At 67.4% G+C, this 19,189-nt stretch overlaps 7 protein-coding genes across 7 annotated transcripts; 4 read left to right on the top strand and 3 right to left on the bottom strand.

Annotated features, from left to right (window-relative positions):
• The first annotated feature begins 165 nt into the window (after positions 1-165).
• Positions 166-3,080, top strand: FA09DRAFT_330668 (succinate dehydrogenase). Its single transcript, XM_025742688.1, has 14 exons — positions 166-397; positions 522-679; positions 741-1,626; positions 1,694-1,871; positions 1,948-2,139; positions 2,201-2,286; positions 2,347-2,367; positions 2,429-2,438; positions 2,493-2,549; positions 2,608-2,626; positions 2,685-2,723; positions 2,780-2,868; positions 2,930-2,945; positions 3,007-3,080. Exons 1-14 carry the CDS (start codon positions 210-212, stop codon positions 3,018-3,020), a joined length of 1,953 nt encoding a protein of 650 aa, XP_025597292.1. The 5' UTR covers positions 166-209; the 3' UTR covers positions 3,021-3,080.
• Positions 3,081-3,408: 328 nt separating this feature from the next.
• Positions 3,409-8,033, top strand: FA09DRAFT_330667 (putative arginine-specific carbamoyl-phosphate synthetase, ammonia chain). The gene is made up of 16 exons (XM_025742687.1): positions 3,409-3,834; positions 3,906-3,991; positions 4,051-4,099; positions 4,155-4,186; positions 4,242-4,483; positions 4,551-4,810; positions 4,870-4,885; positions 4,944-5,084; positions 5,146-5,230; positions 5,286-6,615; positions 6,674-7,011; positions 7,069-7,233; positions 7,292-7,601; positions 7,660-7,730; positions 7,791-7,902; positions 7,959-8,033. The coding sequence occupies exons 1-16, from the start codon at positions 3,640-3,642 to the stop codon at positions 7,998-8,000; spliced, it is 3,474 nt and encodes a 1,157-aa protein (XP_025597291.1). The 5' UTR covers positions 3,409-3,639; the 3' UTR covers positions 8,001-8,033.
• Positions 8,034-8,215: 182 nt separating this feature from the next.
• On the bottom strand, positions 8,216-8,998 carry FA09DRAFT_339506 (hypothetical protein; the record flags this gene model as incomplete). Its single annotated transcript, XM_025744223.1, has 3 exons — positions 8,216-8,254; positions 8,307-8,813; positions 8,873-8,998. 3 exons carry the CDS (start codon positions 8,996-8,998, stop codon positions 8,216-8,218), a joined length of 672 nt encoding a protein of 223 aa, XP_025597290.1.
• Positions 8,999-9,994: 996 nt separating this feature from the next.
• Positions 9,995-11,132, top strand: FA09DRAFT_330665 (H+-ATPase G subunit). The gene is made up of 4 exons (XM_025742686.1): positions 9,995-10,135; positions 10,200-10,281; positions 10,713-10,813; positions 10,863-11,132. The coding sequence occupies exons 1-4, from the start codon at positions 10,133-10,135 to the stop codon at positions 11,031-11,033; spliced, it is 357 nt and encodes a 118-aa protein (XP_025597289.1). The 5' UTR covers positions 9,995-10,132; the 3' UTR covers positions 11,034-11,132.
• Positions 11,083-13,451, bottom strand: FA09DRAFT_330663 (putative DED81-asparaginyl-tRNA-synthetase). The gene is made up of 7 exons (XM_025742685.1): positions 13,151-13,451; positions 12,764-13,098; positions 12,553-12,699; positions 12,323-12,502; positions 11,860-12,264; positions 11,277-11,803; positions 11,083-11,221 (listed from the first exon to the last, which is right to left on the bottom strand). The coding sequence occupies exons 1-7, from the start codon at positions 13,239-13,241 to the stop codon at positions 11,170-11,172; spliced, it is 1,737 nt and encodes a 578-aa protein (XP_025597288.1). The 5' UTR covers positions 13,242-13,451; the 3' UTR covers positions 11,083-11,169.
• FA09DRAFT_330660 (tryptophanyl-tRNA synthetase) lies at positions 13,452-15,204 on the top strand. Its single transcript, XM_025742684.1, has 5 exons — positions 13,452-13,921; positions 14,116-14,196; positions 14,246-14,364; positions 14,414-14,535; positions 14,587-15,204. Exons 1-5 carry the CDS (start codon positions 13,484-13,486, stop codon positions 15,039-15,041), a joined length of 1,215 nt encoding a protein of 404 aa, XP_025597287.1. The 5' UTR covers positions 13,452-13,483; the 3' UTR covers positions 15,042-15,204.
• Positions 15,128-19,090, bottom strand: FA09DRAFT_325843 (hypothetical protein; the record flags this gene model as incomplete). The annotated part of the gene is made up of 9 exons (XM_025741182.1): positions 15,128-15,218; positions 15,284-15,408; positions 15,459-15,668; positions 15,726-15,854; positions 15,905-16,517; positions 16,619-16,903; positions 16,960-17,180; positions 17,231-18,996; positions 19,045-19,090. Coding segments are annotated over 9 exons (3,486 nt in total), but the record flags the coding sequence as incomplete, so codon positions are not given.
• Positions 19,091-19,189: the final 99 nt, after the last annotated feature.

Here is a 19,189-nt window from a genome sequence, read left to right as displayed (position 1 = left end):
GCCGAATGCCCCGTGCTTGTGCTTTCTCGCAGGCCGGCGCGGCGCGGCGGCACGCCTGCCTTTGCTGACGAGCGCCGCAAGCGCCGCCGCGCGGCGCGCCGGCTTGCGCCACGCCGCGCGGCGCTGCCGTGGCGCCGCCGCCCTTGCCTTCGCCGCTCCCGCTCGCCTCTCTCTCTCCTTCCCCATACCCCTCCCCCTCCCGCCCCGCCATGCTCTTCCCGCGCCTCACCCGTGCGGCCCTGCCCACCAGCAGCGCCGTCGCCGCCGCGCCTGCGCTGCGCCGCTCCCTGCACGCCTCGCGCGCCGTGGCGAAGATCGTCGCCTCGCAGCCGCTGCGTGCCAAGGAGGCTGCGCAGCCGCACGACGCCGTCAAGGGCTACCCGATCATCGAGCACGAGTGAGTGTGGCCGCCGCTGCCGCCGCCGTCGCATCGTCTTGTGCAGCTCGTCCCGGCTGCACACGGCGAGCACGCGTGGCGTGCCTCAGCTGCGCGGCCGGCCTGCTGACCCCCCCGCGCGCAGGTACGATGCCGTCGTCGTCGGTGCCGGTGGCTCCGGTCTGCGCGCCGCCTTCGGCCTCGCCGAGGGCGGCCTCAACACGGCCTGCATCACCAAGCTCTTCCCCACGCGCTCGCACACCGTCGCCGCGCAGGGCGGCATCAACGCCGCGCTGGGCAACAGTGCGTGGCGCACGCGGTGGCAGTGCGGCGGCGTGCGCTGACACACTCTCTCCGCCCGCAGTGACCGAGGACGACTGGCGCTGGCACATGTACGACACCGTCAAGGGCTCCGACTGGCTCGGCGACCAGGACGCCATCCACTACATGTGCCGCGAGGCACCGCGCACCGTCATTGAGCTCGAGCACTACGGCCTGCCCTTCTCGCGCACCAAGGACGGCAAGATCTACCAGCGTGCCTTCGGCGGCCAGTCGCTCAACTACGGCAAGGGCGGCCAGGCGTACCGCTGCGCCGCCGCCGCCGACCGCACGGGCCACGCCATGCTGCACACGCTCTACGGCCAGTCGCTGCGCCACAACACCAACTTCTTCATCGAGTACTTTGCGCTCGACCTCATCATGGAGGACGGCGCGTGCGTCGGTGTCATGGCGCTGAACATGGAGGACGGCACGATCCACCGCTTCCGTGCCCACAAGACCGTGCTCGCCACCGGCGGCTACGGCAAGGCCTACTTCTCGGCCACGTCGGCGCACACGTGCACCGGCGACGGCATGGCCATGGTCGCGCGCGCCGGCCTGCCGCTGCAGGACCTCGAGTTCGTGCAGTTCCACCCCACGGGCATCTACGGTGCCGGCTGCCTCATCACCGAGGGCTCGCGCGGTGAGGGCGGCTACCTGCTGAACAGCGAGGGCGAGCGCTTCATGGAGCGCTACGCGCCCACGGCCAAGGACCTGGCCTCGCGCGACGTCGTCTCGCGCTCGATGACAATCGAGATCCGCGAGGGCCGCGGTGTCGGCCCGGACAAGGACCACATCTACCTGCAGCTCTCGCACCTGCCCGCCGAGGTGCTGCACGAGCGCCTTCCCGGCATCTCGGAGACGGCCTCCATCTTTGCCGGTGTCGACGTGACCAAGGAGCCGATCCCCGTGCTCCCGACGGTGCACTACAAGTGAGTTGCCTGCGGAGCATGTGCCGAGGCACGCTGAGCAGCTGCTGACGCCGCGACGTGCCTGCAGCATGGGCGGCATTCCCACCAAGTACACTGGCGAGGTCATCAAGCAGAACGCCGACGGCAAGGACGAGATCGTGCCGGGCCTGTACGCTGCCGGCGAGGCCGCCTGTGTGTCCGTGCACGGCGCCAACCGTCTCGGTGCCAACTCGCTGCTCGACATTGTCGTGTTCGGCCGCGCATGCGTGAGTGTTGCTGCCGCGTCTCGGACCGCGCCCGTCGGCCTGCTCTGCATTTGCTGATGTCTGCCGCTCGCTACAGGCCCAGCACATCAAGGAGAACCTCAAGCCCGGCCAGCCCCACAAGCCGCTGTCCGGCGACGCCGGCGCCGCGACGCTCAACAACCTCGACTGGGTGCGCAACTCGAACGGCAACCGCACGGTCGCCGACCTGCGCCTTGAGATGCAGAAGGTCATGCAGTCCGACGCCGCCGTGTTCCGGACGGAGGAGAGCGTGCGTACCGCCGGCTTGGCCAGCGCGCCCGGAGTGTCCTGACACCCCTCGACGTCCACAGCTCCAGGAGGGCCTCAAGAAGATCGCCAAGACGATGGACGCCCTGCCGAACATGAGCGTCAAGGACCGCTCCATGATCTGGAACTCGTGCGTGGGCGTGCCCGAGGCGTGCGCGAGCTGCAGCTAACACGTCTCCTCTGCCATCAGCGACCTGGTCGAGGCTCTTGAGTGCGTGCTTGCGGTTGCAGAGAGGCGCAGAGCACCCGCTGACACACAGTTTCCTCTCCAGGCTCCAGAACGTGTGTCACGCTGCGAGTTGACGCTGGTGGCGCTTGCTGACCCGCTCCACACAGATGGCCACCTGCGCCTCGCAGACCGTGACCTCGGCTGCCGCGCGCAAGGAGTCTCGCGTAAGTGCAGGTAGCGTCGGGCCTGTCCCGCCAGAACCTCACACATCTCTCCTCACAGGGTGCCCACGCACGAGAGGGTGCGCTCCGACGGTCTGCGCGTGCCCCCGTGCCTCCATTGACGCGCATCTCTTGCAGACTACCCCGAGCGCGACGACAAGGAGTGGATGAAGCACTGTGAGTGGCTCTGTCCGATTCCCGCCTGCTCCCGCAGCTGACGCGCCCTTCTGCAGCCCTCACATGGCAGTCGAACACGAGCGAGGCGCCGAAGCTCGGCTACCGTGCCGTCGTCGGCACGACGCTGGACGAGAACGAGTGCAAGGTGCGTGTGCCGCCTGCGCTGCCCAGCACCGCTGCTCACCATCGCTCTGCTCGCCCCACAGGCCGTGCCCCCGTTCAGTAAGTCTGCCAGCCGTCTCTCGCCCGCGCCGCTGTGCTCACACGCCCGGTGCCCCGCCAGAGCGGCAATACTAAGCGGCTGCCCGAGCAGCGGTGTCTGCCAGGGTGTCTCCGATGATGTGCCGCGGTCCGGCTGTGCAATTGATTGTCTCCCTCATGCGCTCTGGTGTGAGCTGGTGCGGCGGGTGCCCGATGCGAGCCGGGGGAGCGAGGCCTGGCCACGTGACGCGGCGCGGACGGCTCCGGCGCCGCCTCGCGCCGCGCAGAAATCTTTATCGCGGCCGGTGACTCGGGGCGTGCGCGCGCGCGCGTGAACAGCAGCAGCAGCAGCAGCCTGAGCACGGCGCGAGCTCGGGCAGGCCGACGGCCGACGCGCGAAGAAAGCGCCGGGCGGCAGAACCGTGCCTGGCGTCGAGATGGGCAATCGGCGGCCTCACAGCGCATCGCGGCGCTTGCCAGATCACTCCTCCTCCCATCCCCATCCCAATCCCCCGACGAAGCGCCGGCTGCGACAGCTCGCGACCGCCCGCCTCGCCGCTGCCGCCGCTCTCTTTTCCTCCCTCTGCCGCCGCCGCTGCTGGCACCGCCCCGGCCTGCTGCGCCGCGCCCTGCCTCGCACGCGCGTGCTCGCTAGCGACGCCGCGTCTCTCGCACCGGACATCTGCCCCGCCGGCGAGCCCTGCCCATCGCCGCCATGTACCGCCCGCTGCGCCTCGCTGCGCGCCTCGCGCCGGCGCACTCGTCGGCTGCGCCCGTGCCGCTGCGTGCGTTCCACTCGTGCCTCTCGCGCCGCAGCCCCGTGCCGACGACGCCCAAGGCGGCCAAGCACGTGGAGGAGATGCAGCCCATCGCCACGGGCCTGCAGAAGTGGACCAAGTATCTGCCCAAGGTGCGTGCTGCTGCGGGCGCCGCGCCTGGCGCGATCATCCCGTCCCTCTGCTGACCGGCGTCGGCACGCAGGTTGAGCGCAGCGACGTCAAGAAGGTGCTCCTCGTCGGCTCCGGCGGCCTGAGCATCGGACAGGCCGGCGAGTTCGACTACAGCGGGTGAGTCGCGCTGCAGCCCGTGCCTGCTCAAGCATGTGCTGACGCTGGCGCCCCTTCAGATCGCAGGCGATCAAGGCGCTGCGCGAGTCGGGCATCGAGACGATCCTGGTGAGCACGCCCCGCGCAGCTCCCAGTCGGCCAGGCTGCTGATCGCCTCGCGCAGATCAACCCGAACATTGCGACGATCCAGACGAGGTGCGCTGAGACTTGATCGCTGCCTGCGGGACGCTCGCTAACAGGCGCGAGGCAGCCACACGCACGCATCGCAGGTCTACTTCCTCCCCATCTCGCCCGACTACGTGGCCTACGTGCTGGAGAAGGAGCGTCCGGACGGCGTGCTGCTCACGTTCGGCGGCCAGTCGGCGCTCAACGTCGGTGTCAAGCTCGATGAGATGGGCGTGTTCGAGCGCCTGGGCGTCAAGGTGCTCGGCTCGCAGGTTGATGTGCTGCGCATGTGCGAGGACCGCGACCTCTTCGTGCAGGCGCTGGACCGTGAGTGGGCAGCGCTGCTGCCGGGCGCTGTGTGCGGTGTGCTGAAGCCCGCTCGCTCGCGACGCAGAGATCAACATTCCGGTCGCCAAGTCCGAGGCCGTCTCTTCCGTCAACGCCGCGCTCAGGGCGGCGAAGACGATCGGGTACCCCGTGATCGTGCGCGCGGCGTACGCGCTGGGCGGCTTGGGGTCCGGTTTCGCAGACAACGAGGACGAGCTCCGGGACTTGTCTGCCCGCTCGCTCAGTCTGAGCCCGCAGATTCTGGTGGAGAAGAGTTTGAAGGGCTGGAAGGAGAGCGAGTACGAGGTGCTGCGTGACAAGGAGGACGTGAGTGATGTGCATGCCGCGTGCTGGCCACAGCTGACGCTCGAGGGCCGGCCCGCTAGAACGCCATCATCTGCTGTAAGTGCTCGCGCTTCGGGCATCTGCGCGCTGCTATCTCACACGCCGTCCCGTGCAGGCAACATGGAGAATTTTGATCCCCTGGGCATTCACACCGGCGACTCCATCGTCGTGGCGCCCTCCCAGACGCTGTCAGACGACAACTACCACATGCTGCGCACTGCCGCGCTCAAGGTCATCCGTCATCTCGGCATCGTCGGTGCGTCACTGCAGAGGGTGTAGACTCGTGCTCGGACGCCGGAGCTGACGCCCGGCCACAGGCGAGTGCAACATCCAGTACGCCCTGGATCCCCACAGCCGCGACTACCGCGTCATCGAGGTCAACCCGCGTCTCTCGCGGTCGAGGTACGTGCGGCAGGCAGCGCTTCGTGTGTAAGATGCTGAGCCCAATCGCGCGCAGTGCCCTGGCGTCAAAAGCCACCGGATACCCGCTTGCGTACACCGCTGCGAAGCTCGCGCTGGGCCACACGCTGCCCGAGCTGCCGAACGCCGTGACGAAGACGACGACGGCGTGCTTCGAGCCCTCGCTCGACTACATCGTCACGAAGATCCCCAAGTGGGATCTCAGCAAGTTCCAGCACGTGAACCGGGAGGTCGGCTCGAGCATGAAGTCGGTCGGCGAAGTCATGGCCATCGGCCGCACATTCGAGGAGTCGCTGCAGAAGGCCATCCGACAGGTGAACCCGAGCTACGACGGCTTCGACGCGTACGTGGCACCGCCGGACGAGGAGCTCGACCACGCCCTCTCGGTGCCGACGGACACGCGTCTCTTCTCGCTCGCACACGCCATGCTGAACAAGAACTACGACGTCGAGCGCCTGCACGAGCTGACGCGCATCGATCGCTTCTTCCTCTACAAGCTGGACAACATCGTGCAGATCAACCGGCAGCTCAAGGAGCTCGGCTCGCTCTCGGCCGTCGACAAGGAGCTCATGGTGCTTGCCAAGCAGCGCGGCTTCTCGGATCGCCAAATCGCGCAGCTCACCAACACGGGCGAGGACGCCGTGCGCAAGCACCGCAAGGCGCTGGGCGTGACGCCGTTCGTCAAGCGCATCGACACGGTCGCCGCCGAGTACCCGGCGCACACGAACTACCTCTACACGACGTACAACGCGTCGACCCACGACGTCGAGTTCGACGAGAACGGCACGATGGTCCTCGGATCCGGCGTCTACCGCATCGGCAGCTCGGTCGAGTTCGACTGGTGCGCCGTGACGTGCGCGCGCCGCATCCGCTCGATGGGCCACAAGACGATCATGATCAACTACAACCCGGAGACGGTCAGCACCGACTTCGACGAGGCCGACCGCCTCTACTTCGAGGAGCTGGGCTTCGAGCGCGTGATGGACATCTACGAGCTCGAAGGCTCGACCGGCGTGGTCGTGTCCGTCGGCGGGCAGCTCCCGCAGAACATTGCCCTGCGCCTCAAGGAGACTGGCGGCTGCAAGGTGCTCGGCACGGACCCGCTGCGCATCGACTCCGCCGAGGACCGGCACAAGTTCAGCTCGATCCTCGACTCCATCGGCGTGGACCAGCCGGAGTGGGTCGAAGCGACCTCGGTGGACATTGCCAAGGAGTTTGCCGCGCGCGTCACGTACCCCGTGCTTGTCCGGCCGTCGTACGTCCTGTCGGGCGCCGCGATGAACGTCATCTGGGACGAGAGCACGCTTGAGCACCATCTCACTGCTGCGGCCCAAGTCAACACCGACTACCCCGTCGTGCTGACCAAGGTATGTTCCGCTCCGACGCGCGCGGCTCGTGCGTTGTCGTGCTGACCCGCCGCTTCAGTTCATCGACAACGCCCAGGAGATCGACATCGACGCGGTCGCGCACAAGGGAGAGCTCCTCGTCCACGCCGTCTCGGAGCACGTCGAGAACGCCGGTGTCCACTCCGGCGACGCGACGCTGGTGCTCCCGCCCTTCTCGCTCGACCCTAACGATCTCGCGCGCCTGAAGGTCATCGCACAGAAGGTCGCCAAGGCGTTTGAGATCAGCGGTCCCTTCAACATGCAGATCATCCGCAAGCCTACGGCTGACGGCGAGGGCGAGGCCGCGCTGAAGGTCATCGAGTGCAACCTGCGTGCCAGCCGCAGCTTCCCCTTCGTCAGCAAGGTCCTCGGCGTCAAGTGAGTGGACGTGCAACGTCACTCAGCATTTCATACTGACACCTGTGCGGCTCCCAGCTTCATCGACATTGCGACATGCGCCATCGTCGGCCAGGACGTGCCGGCGCCGGTCGACCTGATGGAGAAGCAGCGTGACTACGTTGCGATCAAGGTCCCGCAGTTCTCGTGGACGCGTCTGGCGGGTGCAGACCCGTTCCTGGGCGTGGAGATGGGCTCGACTGGGTGAGTGGCGAGGCTTGCGATGCCCCGCGGCCTGCGACTGAGCACTGCCATGGAACAGCGAGGTCGCAAGCTTCGGCAAGGACATCTACGAGGCCTTCTGGGCCGCGACGGTGTCGCAGACCAACTTCCGTGTGCCGCAGCCCAACACTGGCGTGCTCATGGGCGGCGACGTGACGAAGCCCGAGTTTGCCGAGATTGCGCGCATCTACTCCGACCTGGGTTTCAAGCTGTACTGCCAGAGCGCCGAGGTGGAGCAGTTCCTCAACGGGCTGCCGCACGTGTCGTGCAAGCGCATCTTCTTCCCGCTCAAGGACAAGCGCAAGCTGAAGGAGGTGTTTGACGAGTACGAGATCAACATCACGATCAACGTGCGTGGCTGCGTGAGGACATGAGCGCAGAACGACGGCTGACCGTCCTCCCCTACAGCTGGCGCGGTACCGCGGCAAGGACACGCTTGACGCCGACTACGTCGCGCGTCGCAACAGTGTCGACTTTGGGTGCGCATGCTTTGACGCAGCTCATGTTCGGCCCTGCATCTGACTCCAGTACCCGCGCAGCGTGCCGCTGTTCAACGAGCCCCGCGTTGCTCTGCTCTTTGCCAAGACGCTGCAGCACCGCATGCCGCTGAACTGCCTCCGCCCGTACGAGGAGGGCAAGATCCCGTCCGAGGTGAGCGCGCTGCGTCGGCTGCACGCGACTGACCCGCTGACGCGCGCGCAATCTAGGTGGTCTCATGGAAGGAGATGGTGCCCGAGGAGCGGGCATGAAGGGTTATTGCCTAAGAAACGCGGTACCGAGACCTCGAGAATGCATAGAGTCTAATCAACAAGGACCGAAGCTGCGACGGCGCATCTGCTGCGCGTGGTGATTGCAGCGCGCCGCAGTGAAAAGGGGGGGGGGGGGGGGGCAGGGGGCGGGCGCAATCCAGAGCTGACAGCTTGTGCGCGGCCGAGGAACAGAGAAGCCAAGAATGGGGCGCTGCTCAGGCAGCCGGAGGCGCAGCACAGGTGTGCACCGTGTACTAGAGCAGGCCGGTCAGTGCGGGCGCTGCAGGCAGCATGCGCTGCACTCACGTCGATGTTGTCGAGCAGAAGCGCCTTGCTCAGCTCGCACGGCACGGTGAACGTAACCGTGTCGAGGTCGCACCACTCGGAGGCGGCAAAGTCGGCGTAGTGCATGCGCGCCTTGAGCAGATTCTTGGGCTGGTAGACGAGCTGCTGCTCGACGGTCTTCTTGCCGTTGACGAAGCCCTCGACGTGCACGGTGCATGGCACGATCGCAGACACGGCGCTCTCGCCAGTGTGCGCGACGCAGGCGAAGAAGAAGCTGTGCAGGTTGAACGTCTTGACGGGCGAGTCGGGGTAGAGCGTGCTGATCTGCGCTCTCTGGCCGCCGAGGGCAGGCTCGAGACCCGTGGCGATGACGTTCGGCGGCGAGCGGTTCTTCAGGCCGTTGAGCGAGACGGACAGGGGCGACGGCAGTGTGCTGTCGACGCCGACGAAGGACTGGTACGCGAGGGCGTTGTAGGTGCCAATTGAGTTGGTCACCGAGACACCTGGCAGGAACGATCGGTCGTCGAACTGCAGTACAAGCGGATCAGCGGGCAGCAAGCACCGCACCTCAGCGATGCTCTACTGACGTTGGAGTTGTAGCGCTTCGAGACACAGGCGCCACCCTGGCCGAACGGCTTAACGCCGGGCCGCGTCTCTAGAGCCATTGCGACGGTGGCCGCAAACACGAGGGAGAGAAAGAGGATCGCCTGCATGGTGCTGTCGGGGTGAAGGTGGGTGACTTGAGTTGTTGATGAGCGCTTGTGAGGACAGACGGAAGGTCGCGTATTCTCTCCCCTTTTGAGGCGATGGTCGGCGGAGGCGCCGGTCACATAGCTGGCCAGAACAGCAGCGCAAGTGCAGCTTGCGAGATGTTGAGCATGTGGATGTCGAGACAACCGCTACTGAAGAAGGCCGCGAAGCTCAGGCTCTCGGCGGAGAGGAACAGTCCTTGGCAACGCATACGGTGCTCAGGATGCGCTGCGGCACCTAGGTACGGCGTCTCAGCCCTGCGCCCTCAACGCTCCGAGCAAGACGCCGTTGCTAGGCGGTGGCTTGGCCGGAGAAAGCGCTCGGCGACGTCGCCGTGCTGCTCGAGCGAGCGCAGTGGATCGCCGTGCAGGCGGACCGTCCGCTGCGGAGGCGCAAGCGTGGACCCGCTCGTCCGTTGAGGCCAGCGCGTGCACCGCATCGCCGCACGTCGAGCGGCGCCGCTCGTGTGACGAGGGACCGGTCAGCACACTGGTGCCCCCACACGGTGTCTTGAGCCTGCAGAGCTGTGGATGAAAGCTAGCAAAGTTGCGAGAGGCGGGCTTGCTGGACGCCGAGCCCGAGGCGCCGTGGTTGGCGGGGCTGAGCGCTGCTGATGTCTGTGCTCGTCTCATTCGACCCGCCGGCAGGAACCGTGCACATGTAGCTACATCCTGCGTGTTCAGAAGATCAGCAGGATCATTGTGAGCGCAAAAGAGGGGGCCTTGCTAGTGCCGCTGGGTACTGCTTGACATGATGAGGTCTGGGATGCGTGGCGGGCTGGCGACGTGCGCAAGCTGCCGAGGTGCTGGCGCCTGTGCAGCAGCGCGCGCGGCGCGCGGCGGCGGCGGCGAGCTGAAGGCGTGGCAGGGCACGGCTGCTGCTGCCGCTGCCTGTGCTGCACTGCGGCGGTGCACTGGCCGCATCGCATGCGCAACGCTGCCGTCGATCGCTATCACCACCATCTCCCTGACACTCCGCCACGGCCCTCTGCCCCTCGCCGCTGCAACTGCCTCAGCAGCACCGCAGCTACACGCCAAGCATCTCGACTGCCTCGTGCGCGCCCGCTCCACCGCTTACCGCCGCTCCTCGCCTTCGCCATGGTGCGCAGCGTGTCCGCAGCGCCCCGCCCCAGCTCTGGCTGACCCGCGACGCCGCCTGCCACAGTCTGCGCAGCAGAGCCAGGGTATTCAGACCCTTCTCGAGGCCGAGAAGGAGGCTGCCAAGATCGTGGCCAAGGCCCGCACCTGTGAGTCGCCGCTGTGCCTCTTGCCCCCGCTCGGCAGCGCGCTGCCAGTGCGCTGCACCGCACGCCTGTGCCTCGACGACCAGCTCGCCGAGCAGGTGTTGCCGTTGTCGCGGTATCTTCGTGCTCTATGCATATGCTACAGCGCTCCTCGGCGCTTTGCCGCTCGCGGTGCGGCCCGAGCAGAGGCATGTGCCAGCCTGCAGCGCCGCTGCTGACAGAGGGCGCTTCATGATCACGCTCGCTCGGCACTCGCATGCGTGCCGGGCCAGCTCCGAGCACGTTGCCGACCGGCTCTTTTACTGCTTGTTCTGCGCACTGCTTGTCCTGCGCTGTCCTCGGGCCGACGTCCGACCGCACGACGCGCAGGGCGTCGCGCGCAGGCATGGTCGGGCTGCGGGCCTAGCTGCAACATCCCGCTGACCCCCTCTCAGACCGCACGCAGAAGCTCAAGGATGCGCGCTCCGAGGCTGCGCAGGAGATTGAGGAGCTGAAGAACCGACGAGAGACGGAGTTCAAGAAGGCCCAGGCTGATGTGAGTGCCTCGCGCCAGTGGAGCCGGCCCGTGCTCACGCGCGCATCAGCACGAGGGCTCGTCTGGCCGCTCGCAGGCCTCGGTGGACAAGTCGACCGAGGAGCAGCTCAAGAAGCTCGACGAGGCCTTCGAGAAGAACCGCAAGGCCGTCGTCGACAAGCTCCTGGAGCGCATCGTCGACGTCGAGCCGGCCACGCACCGCAACCTGCAGAAGGCCTAGGCTGCCATGCTTCTCTCGCTCGTCCCTCATTTCACTCATGACCGTCTGCCAGAGACTGTTTTGTATTGTGCCGCTGCACAGAGCGCGAGAAGGGGCAGGCTGGGCAGGAGCTCTATGTGACGCGAGCACCGGCCGCTCACGGCGTGCAGCGCCCGGTCCAGCGGGGGTACAGCGAGGCCTCGCGGACGCTGCGGGCAGGCGTCAGCGGATGCGGCATGCGCAAAGGAGCACGGGCGTACGCACGTGTAGCGGTTGGTGAGCCAGGCGAGGAAGCGCTCGACGCCGAGGCCGTAGCCGCCGTGCTCGCACGTGCCATACTTGCGCTGGTCGGTGTACCAGTGGTACGGCTTGGCGTCGATGCCCTCGTTCTTGTACGCCTGCAGCAGCTCGTCGGGGTCGCTCATGCGCATGCTGCCGCCGACGATCTCGCCGACGCCGGGCATCAGCACGTCGACGCTCTCGGTGAAGTGCTCGTCGCCGGGCACGCGCTTCATGTAGAAGCTCTTGATCTCGCGCGGGAAGCCCGTGAGGAAGATGGGCACGTTGAGCGCGTCGGTCATGCGGCGCTCGGCCGCCTCGGCAATGTCGTCGCCGACGACGTGCTCCTTGCCCTCGTCGGTGAGGATGCTGTGCTCGTTGAGCCACTTGATCGCCTCCTTGTAGTCCATGCGCCGGAAGGGGCGCGAGGGGAAGGCAAAGTCGGGGTTCAGCTGCTTGATCATCGACGCCGACGCCGGGTCGGCAAGCACGCGCTCGAGCGTGCCGCAGATCTAAAGAGCCGGGTCAGCGCTGCACTGGTGTTGGCGCGGCAGCAACGGAGCCTCACAATCTGCTCGAGGTGTGCCAGCAGGTCCTCGAAGGTCAGGAAGCCCAGCTCGGCCTCGAGGTGAGTGTACTCGCTGAGGTGTCGCCGCGTGTGGCTCTTCTCGGCGCGGAAGCTCTCCTGCACGCAGAACACGTCGCCCAGGCTCGGCAGGCACGTCTCGAGGTACAGCTGCGAGCTCTGCGTCAGGTACGCCTCCTGGCCGTAGTAGTCAAACTTGAAGAGCGTCGAGCCGCCCTCGACCTGCGTCTGCACCATGCACGGCGGCGTCACCTCGAGCAGGCCGAGGGCGTCGAACTCGGCGCGGAAGGCGCGCAGCACAGCCGCGCGGACCTTGAGCACGGACGAGGCCGTCTCGCCGCGGATGACGAGGTGCCGCGAGTCGGCGAGCTTCGACATCTCGGTGCCCTGGCGCGAGGGTGTCAGCGGGTGCGGCGTTGCGTCGGCTGTGCGCAGCGGAACGCACCTCGGCCACGCGGTTCAGGAAGGCCTCATCGCCGCCGGGCGCCTTGCCAATGCAGCGCCACCAGTCGGCAGCCAGCTCGTGGTTGTCCGGCGCCGACTTGCCCTCGGGCAGCGCCTTGATCGTGCCGACGACCTCGATCGTCGACTCGAGCGTGAGCGTGAGCGCGTCGTAGGTCTTGGCCTATGCGGCCGTCAGTGTCCGGTGCAGCAGAGCATCATCAGTGTGCTCACGCAGTCGCCGCCGAGCACCACCTGCAGGTAGCCCGTGCCGTCGCGCAGGATGATGAAGATGAGGCCCTTTTGCGAGCGCAGGCGGTGCACCCAGCCCGAGACGCGGACCTGCTGGTCGCGCGAGCCGATTGCAGAGCGGATCTTGATCTGAAGCGCGCGTCCGTGAGCTCGACGGTGCGCACACCAGCAGCGCACGGCCCAGCGCACTCACCTTCTTGCCGCCGTCGACGGCCGGCAGTACGACGGCCTTGGCCGCTTCGAGGCGCTGGTCCTCGTCGTCGTCGCGCGGGCGGCGCGCCTCCTCCTCCTCGCGCGTCGCGGCCTTCTCGCGCTTCTTCACCTGCTGCTCATACAGCTTGCGCGCCTTCTTGTTGCCCGACGCGGAGATGGGCTGCCAGGCAGACGGCGCCGCATCGCTGGCGGGGCGGCGCGTGTGCAGCGCGACGTCGGGCCCGCGCGCCAGCAGCGCAGCGACGGCCGTAGCAAAGGGCGCGCTCTCCGAGCCGTCGCCCGTGGTGTCGGAGCCGGCGGCCTCGTCGATGTAGACTGTGAGGCGTCAGCGGCAGGAAGACCTCGCACGGCGCACGGCGCGGCGTACCGGGCGTGCCCTCGGCGGCGTCGGCGGGCTTGTCGGAGCGCAGGTGCAGCGCGGCCGCGGCCTTGTCGAGCGAGTCGCGGACGGCGGACATGGTGGGTGGGCGAGTGGGTGTGGTGCAGACGCAAGGGGCAGGCCAGAAGCTGATACGCGCGTGAGGTGCGCTGCGGCGCTGCGGCCGCGGCCAGGTTCGCGCTTCTTGCCGTGCCGCGCCTCTGCCTCCCGCGCGTGTTCCCACGGTGTGCTTGCTCGCCTCTCATGCCTGCTCTGTGCGGGCGGCGACCTCCACCGTGCCTTGACGCCTGACCACTCCATCCTTCGCGCCCCTCGTCTGCCATGCTCGCCCGGGCGCCTGCTGTGCGCGAGGCTCGGCGCGCAGCGAGCGTTGCAGCTCGCGCTAGCACGAGCCGTGCCGCATCGTCGTCGCCGTCGCCGTCGAGCGCTGCCGCTGCGCCGCCGCCGCCCCGGCGCATCTTCTCGGGCATCCAGCCGACGGGCGTGCCGCACCTGGGCAACTACCTCGGCGCGCTGCGCTCGTGGCTCGAGCTGCAGCAGGCCGACGCTGCCGCTTCGGCGCCGGAGCATGCTGCAGCTGGTGCGGCAGCGTCTGGGCCGGCCGGCTCGACCCACGTCTTCTTCTCCATCGTGGGACTGCACGCCCTCACCGTGCCGCAGGCCGGCAAGCAGCTGCGCCGTGAGCGCCGTGCGATGCTGCGCTGCTTGCTGGCCATCGGCATCGATCCGGCGCGCTGCACGTTGTTCCATCAAGAGCAGGTGCGTGTGGTCAGATGGAAAGGCACACCGGGGCGGAGGGGAGGTCTGCGTGTTGGCGATCACAAGTCCTGCGAAGCTGCAGGCGACTGCGCGCTCAGAGCAGGGTCGTCTGGCCAGTAACTGTCGTGATCTAGCCGTCGGGGCGCGTGCGACCGCACGACCTCGTCTAGACTGCTGAACGAGGCTCCATGCAGGTGCCCGAGCACGCCGAGCTCGCGTGGATTCTCAACTGCCTCACGAGCGTCGGCAAGCTGAATCGCATGACGACGTGGAAGGTGAGCAGCGACTGGCCTGCTGTAGAAACGCTCGCTCATGCGACCACAGGGCAAGCTCGCGACGCTCCGAGGCACCGACGCCGCGGCTGGCGAGCCGGAGATGGAGCAGATGAACCTGGGCCTGTATGCGTATCCGGTGCTGCAGGCCGCCGACATTCTCCTCTACAGGCACGTATGACGCGGCGTGTGCGTTGCCGCGGCGGCTGACTGTCCGCAGAGCCACGCATGTGCCCGTCGGCGAGGACCAGCTGCAGCACCTCGAGCTCGCGCGCGACATTGCGCACGGCTTCAATCGGCAGTACAAGACGTCGCTCTTTCCCGCTCCCGCCCACATCATCAGTGCGTGCGCAGTGTCTGCCGGCGTGTGCTGCGGCTGACGCGCATGTGCAGCGCCGACAAAACGCGTCCTCTCCCTGCGCGACCCGGCCCAGAAGATGTCCAAGTCGGCGCCCGACGCGAGCTCGCGCCTCTTGCTCACCGACTCGCCCGCCGAGGTGCGCTACAAGCTGAAGCGCGCGGTCACCGACAGCGAGCGCGAGCTCGTGTATGATCCCGCCGAGCGGCCTGGCGTGTCCAACCTCCTGCTCATGCTCTCCAGCCTGCGCGGCACGACGCCCGAGCACGAAGTCGCGGCGCTCAATGCCGCTGGCGGTGGCGCCGGCCGGCTGAAGGAGGCCACGACGGAGGCCGTCGTCGAGGCGCTGCAGCCTATCCAGGCTGCGCTGCGCCGCCTGGACGACGACCCGGGCTACGTCGACGAGGTGGAGCGCAGCGGCCGCGAGCGCGCGCGGGCCGAGGCGCGGCGCACGATGGCTGCCGTGCGGCAGCTTGTGGGCTTCGGCTAGACGCGCTGTAGGTAATCAAATGCGGGCCGGGAACTGTACAAGATGGTGAGGTGAGAGAAGTGAGTCGTGGTATGTGCGGGCGGCGTCTAGAGGGCCATGTTCTGGTCGGCCGAGTTGGCGCGCAGGTTTGTCGGTGTGCGCGACGTCGCCGACGGGAAGAGCGTCGTCGGCTTGGCCCTGCGAGGGGGGGGGGGGGGTTGACAAATCAGCGACGCTACCTACAGGGCCGCTCTGCGACTCACTTCATGAAGTGCTTCTTCTTGCTCAGGTTCAGCTTCGATGTGCACGGCGAGACCATGTTGTCTGTCGGCGAGTGCGAGTAGAAGTTCGAGGCGGCGGCAGTGCGGGCGGCGAGCGGCGCCGTTGCCTGGGGGCGAGTGTCAGCGAGGCGCAGCGCTGTGCGTACATTGCACGCACCCTCCGGTGGCCCTCCTCCTCGGTCATGTTCGCCACACGGCCCTCGGCGTTGCGCTTGAGCACGACGAGGTTGCGCGTGCTCTTGCTGACCTGCGCCGCCTCGCCGGCGTCTGTCATGGCCGCGACGACGACGTCGACGCAGAGCGTGCCGGCCGCGAGCGACTCGGGGCTCTCAAGCAGGCGCAGCTGAACGTGGCGGTGCGGCGTCGCCTGGAGAGAGGATTCGTGAGATGCGGTGTATGCAGAGCCACGCCAATGGCCACTCACAGTCCACGAGGCGCGGAACTTGGCCTCAAACGCCGCGGCACCGACGGCCACGTCACCGTTGGGCAGCGTGAGGATGATCTCGTTGGCAAACGGCACAAACGTCGACGTGCTCGGCGCGGCCGCGTACAGCTTCGAGACGTGAGCGGGCGCGCGCAGCAGGCCAGCGCCGGCGCACTCACCTCCCGGACCGACTGCAGGATGGCGGCCTCGGCGGCGTCGCCGGCGGCGCGCTCGGGCAGCAGCAGCGAGCTCTCGGCGGAGAGGCCGGCGGCGTTGAGCTTGAGCATCGCAGAGTGGGACATGGTTGCTGTGCGGAGGGTGGAGGGTGTGTTGAGGGAGAGACGGTGCGGCGAGGACGTGGTGGAGAGGAGAGAGGCGGCAGCAGCGCGGCCGGCACTCAAGAAGGCGCGCGCCACGAATGCGGCAGGCGCAGCGCAGCGCCGGCCAGCTGCTGCACGCTGCCGCTCTGCGTCCACCAGGCACGGCAAGCAGCATGCAGCGTTCTGCTGTGCGGCTCGACGCCGCTCCTCGGCCGCGGCCTGCGCGAGTCGAGGCTTCGCCGAGCGCAACTCCACAACAGGCAGGTCTCGCCGCAGATCTGCAGCGCCGCGCGGCGAGTCCAACACCAGCCGGCAGCGGGCGCGTTGCGGCACTGCACCAGTGTCGGGCGCGCGTGGAGCATCACTCAACACCTCGCGCCGCACCGCCTTCGCAGCTGCAGCGCCCCGCCGCGCGCCTCGACGCAGCCCACAGTCCCGCACGTGACGGGCCGTCCATGCCCTCTGCGAGGGTCTGGCCACCCTTGGCCGCACCGACAGCATCAGAGCAAGGAGCGGTGCTATTACATGGCTCTCCAGCCCTGTTACAAGCGCCGGCACTGGCCCTAGCCGAACACGTCCTCGCTCAGCTGCCCGCTGCGCTTGAGCGCCTTGACCTCCGCCGCCCCGTCCTTCCTGCCGCCGAGCTGCTCGGCGATGGTGCCCAGCACCTGCTCCACGCCCGAGCCCACGCGGAGCGCCGAGCCGCACACGTAGAAGCGGCCCTTGTTCTGCAGCGCAGACCACACATCAAGGCCGTCGCGGACGAGCAGGTCCTGCGCAAACAGGCGCGAGCCGTGGTCGCCGCTGTACACCGCCTCGATGTCTGCGTAGCCCTCGTCGATGTAGACGTACAGGAGCCTGCCGGGGCACAGTAGAGTCAGCCGCGGTCCTGCACACCGCTGCTCTGTGCTCACTTCTTCAGCTCAGACATGTCCCGCTCGGAGGTGCCGTAGTACAGCTTGCACTGGGCGGCCGTGCCCCCGTGGGACGCGAGCTTCAGGCCCTGCGCCTTGCGCTCCTCGAGGAAGCCAAGGAACGGCGCGATGCCTGTGCCGGCGGCAACCATCGTCACGGGCACGTCGGGCGTGGCCGGCAGGTGGAAGGCCTCCTGCGACGGCCTCGTGCGGACGAAGATCTGCATGGGGTCAGTGCCATGTTGTGCGCCGCAGCGCAAGAAGCACGCACCTTGTGGCCAGGCTCGCAGCTCTTAAGGAAGCCGCTGCAGAGGCCCTCGATGGCTCCTTCCTCGGTGATCAGCGGATTCACGCCGACGCAGATCTTGAGCGTGTTGCTGTCCGCCGCAGGGCTGCTCGCGATCGAGTAGCGTCGGGTGGCGATGGACTTGACACAGAGCAGCAGGTCTTTGAGCGTCAACGCGCTTCCGACGCTGGGATAGTGCGCCAGCAGAGCCGCAAAGTTGCGATTCTTGCGCGCAAACGCCGCCATGGTGTCCTTGTCTGCGCTCGGATCGGCGAGTGCCTCCAGCTCCGCCTTGGCCTTGTCGCCATCGGGCAGAAGCGTGCTGACGTGCTGCAGCGCGCTGCGCTGGAGCGGGGCAGAGAGGTCGGCGTGGAAGGTGAGCGCTTCGCGGATGTCCATGGCGCCGAGGGAGGCCAGACGGCCCGCGAGTGAGAACGCGTTCAAGCTGTCCTCCTGCTGCACCTCCACGCTGAATCTCGCCTGCTCGACGAGATGCAGCTTCGCAAGGACCGTCTCGACGGCCTCGGGGTGGTTCTCCGGCACAATCTCGACGTGGTCGCCCGCACGGTAGGATGCGCCGGGCGGCAGACTCAACGTCAGCAAGCGCATGCCCCTCGGCGGATCGGCGCCCTCGTCGACGAGCTCGCGGTTCTCGACGACAGACGCTTCGGCGAAGTCCCGGAGCGGCGTCGCGCGTGGCGGTTTTGCGCCGTCGTCAATTGGCTGAAACGCGATGCGGACCGCATCGGACACGCTCGACGAAGTGCTGGACTCGCTCTGACCGCCTTGTGGGTTGGCCAAGTCGATGCCGTTCTTGGCAGCCACCTGGCCCCAGAGCTTCGTCGACCACTCGTTCCAGTCGCGATCTTGGTCCTCGTCGGCGTTTCCCGAGCCCTTTTCGAACCACTGCTCGGCACCGAGCGCCTTCAGCGACGCGTTGACCTTGTCTGGGAAAGCCTGGTACGTCGAGCCCCACTGCTTGTTGCCGCAGCCGAAGACGGCGTAGCGCAGTCCAGCGAAGCGGTGTTCATCCTTGTCCTTGACGGCCTGGTCAAGCAGCGTGTCGAGATCGATGGCCGCCTCTGGCGGCTCGCCGTTGTACGTGCATGTGACGACGACGAGGATGTGGTCCTTTGCCACGAGCTCGGCCGTGGCGTCTGCGTCGACGAGCGGTCCTTCCTCCATCGACAGCAGCTTCACGTCGGCAAAGCCCAGGTCGCGTGCCCGACGCGTCAGCTCGGACGCAAAGCCCTTGCAGGTGCCCGTGTTGGAGGCGTGCACAGCGTAGAAGGCCGGGAGGTCCGTGCGGCCGACGGGCGGGCGCTTTGTTGTTGGCGACTCTTTGGCACCAGATGGTTCGGGAGCGGCAGCCTCGCGCGTGGCCTGGAATGTTGCAGCATCCTCTTGCGCGTGCACGCGGATCTTGAGGTTGAGCGGGCGGAAGAGGGAGAAGTCGGGGTCATACACGACGCTCTCTCCCGTGACGTTCTCGAAGCGGAAGTTGAGGACCCAGCGGGCGAGGATCACCTTGACTTCCGCGAGTGCAAGGCTCTGTCCAATGCAGCCGCGTCCGCCAGCAGCAAAGGGGATGTACGCGTGCGAGTGGCGGTGCTGCACCTTCTCCGTGCCCCACCGGCCGACGTCAAACTTGAACGGGTCGTCCCAGTGCTCCTTGTTGACCATGACCGCATGCAGCGCCGTCGTGACCTGCGAGCCCTTGCGCACAAAGTAGCCGCCAGGGACCACGACGTCTGCACGACGTCAGCACAGCTTTCGGTGGACAGAGGAGGCAGACCCACCCTGCAGAGCACAGCGCGTGGGCTGGAAGGCCGGGTTGTACAGGCGCTGCTTAGGGTTAGGGTTAGGGTTAGGGTTAGGGTTAGGGTTAGGGTTAGGGTTAGGGTTAGGGTTAGGGTTAGGGTTAGGGTTAGGGTTAGGGTTAGG

Source organism: Tilletiopsis washingtonensis (assembly GCF_003144115.1).
Source record: "Tilletiopsis washingtonensis strain MCA 4186 unplaced genomic scaffold FA09scaffold_14, whole genome shotgun sequence".
NCBI lineage: Eukaryota > Fungi > Basidiomycota > Exobasidiomycetes > Entylomatales > Tilletiopsis > Tilletiopsis washingtonensis.
This window is presented reverse-complemented; position numbering and strand designations above follow the sequence as displayed.

What these genes read in the sequence shown, in the direction of transcription:
- FA09DRAFT_330665 (XM_025742686.1), top strand. An exon ending in CGTGGCCAAGGCCCGCACCT is followed by an intron (nt 10,282 to 10,712) that starts GTGAGTCGCCGC and finishes ACCCCCTCTCAG; the next exon opens with ACCGCACGCAGAAGCTCAAG. An exon ending in TCAAGAAGGCCCAGGCTGAT is followed by an intron (nt 10,814 to 10,862) that starts GTGAGTGCCTCG and finishes CGCGCGCATCAG; the next exon opens with CACGAGGGCTCGTCTGGCCG.
- FA09DRAFT_330663 (XM_025742685.1), bottom strand. Translation starts at nt 13,241, where the DNA reads ATGTCCGCCGTCCGCGACTCGCTCGACAAGGCCGCGGCCGCGCTGCAC. An exon ending in CGCCGCCGAGGGCACGCCCG is followed by an intron (nt 13,099 to 13,150) that starts GTACGCCGCGCC and finishes GACGCCTCACAG; the next exon opens with TCTACATCGACGAGGCCGCC. An exon ending in TCCTGAACCGCGTGGCCGAG is followed by an intron (nt 12,265 to 12,322) that starts GTGCGTTCCGCT and finishes CCCTCGCGCCAG; the next exon opens with GGCACCGAGATGTCGAAGCT.
- FA09DRAFT_330667 (XM_025742687.1), top strand. Translation starts at nt 3,640, where the DNA reads ATGTACCGCCCGCTGCGCCTCGCTGCGCGCCTCGCGCCGGCGCACTCG. An exon ending in CGGGCATCGAGACGATCCTG is followed by an intron (nt 4,100 to 4,154) that starts GTGAGCACGCCC and finishes CGCCTCGCGCAG; the next exon opens with ATCAACCCGAACATTGCGAC. An exon ending in CCGTCATCTCGGCATCGTCG is followed by an intron (nt 5,085 to 5,145) that starts GTGCGTCACTGC and finishes GCCCGGCCACAG; the next exon opens with GCGAGTGCAACATCCAGTAC.
- FA09DRAFT_330668 (XM_025742688.1), top strand. Translation starts at nt 210, where the DNA reads ATGCTCTTCCCGCGCCTCACCCGTGCGGCCCTGCCCACCAGCAGCGCC. An exon ending in CAACGCCGCGCTGGGCAACA is followed by an intron (nt 680 to 740) that starts GTGCGTGGCGCA and finishes CTCCGCCCGCAG; the next exon opens with TGACCGAGGACGACTGGCGC. An exon ending in CAAGGAGTGGATGAAGCACT is followed by an intron (nt 2,724 to 2,779) that starts GTGAGTGGCTCT and finishes GCCCTTCTGCAG; the next exon opens with CCCTCACATGGCAGTCGAAC.
- FA09DRAFT_330660 (XM_025742684.1), top strand. Translation starts at nt 13,484, where the DNA reads ATGCTCGCCCGGGCGCCTGCTGTGCGCGAGGCTCGGCGCGCAGCGAGC. An exon ending in ATCGCATGACGACGTGGAAG is followed by an intron (nt 14,197 to 14,245) that starts GTGAGCAGCGAC and finishes ATGCGACCACAG; the next exon opens with GGCAAGCTCGCGACGCTCCG. An exon ending in GCCGACATTCTCCTCTACAG is followed by an intron (nt 14,365 to 14,413) that starts GCACGTATGACG and finishes GACTGTCCGCAG; the next exon opens with AGCCACGCATGTGCCCGTCG.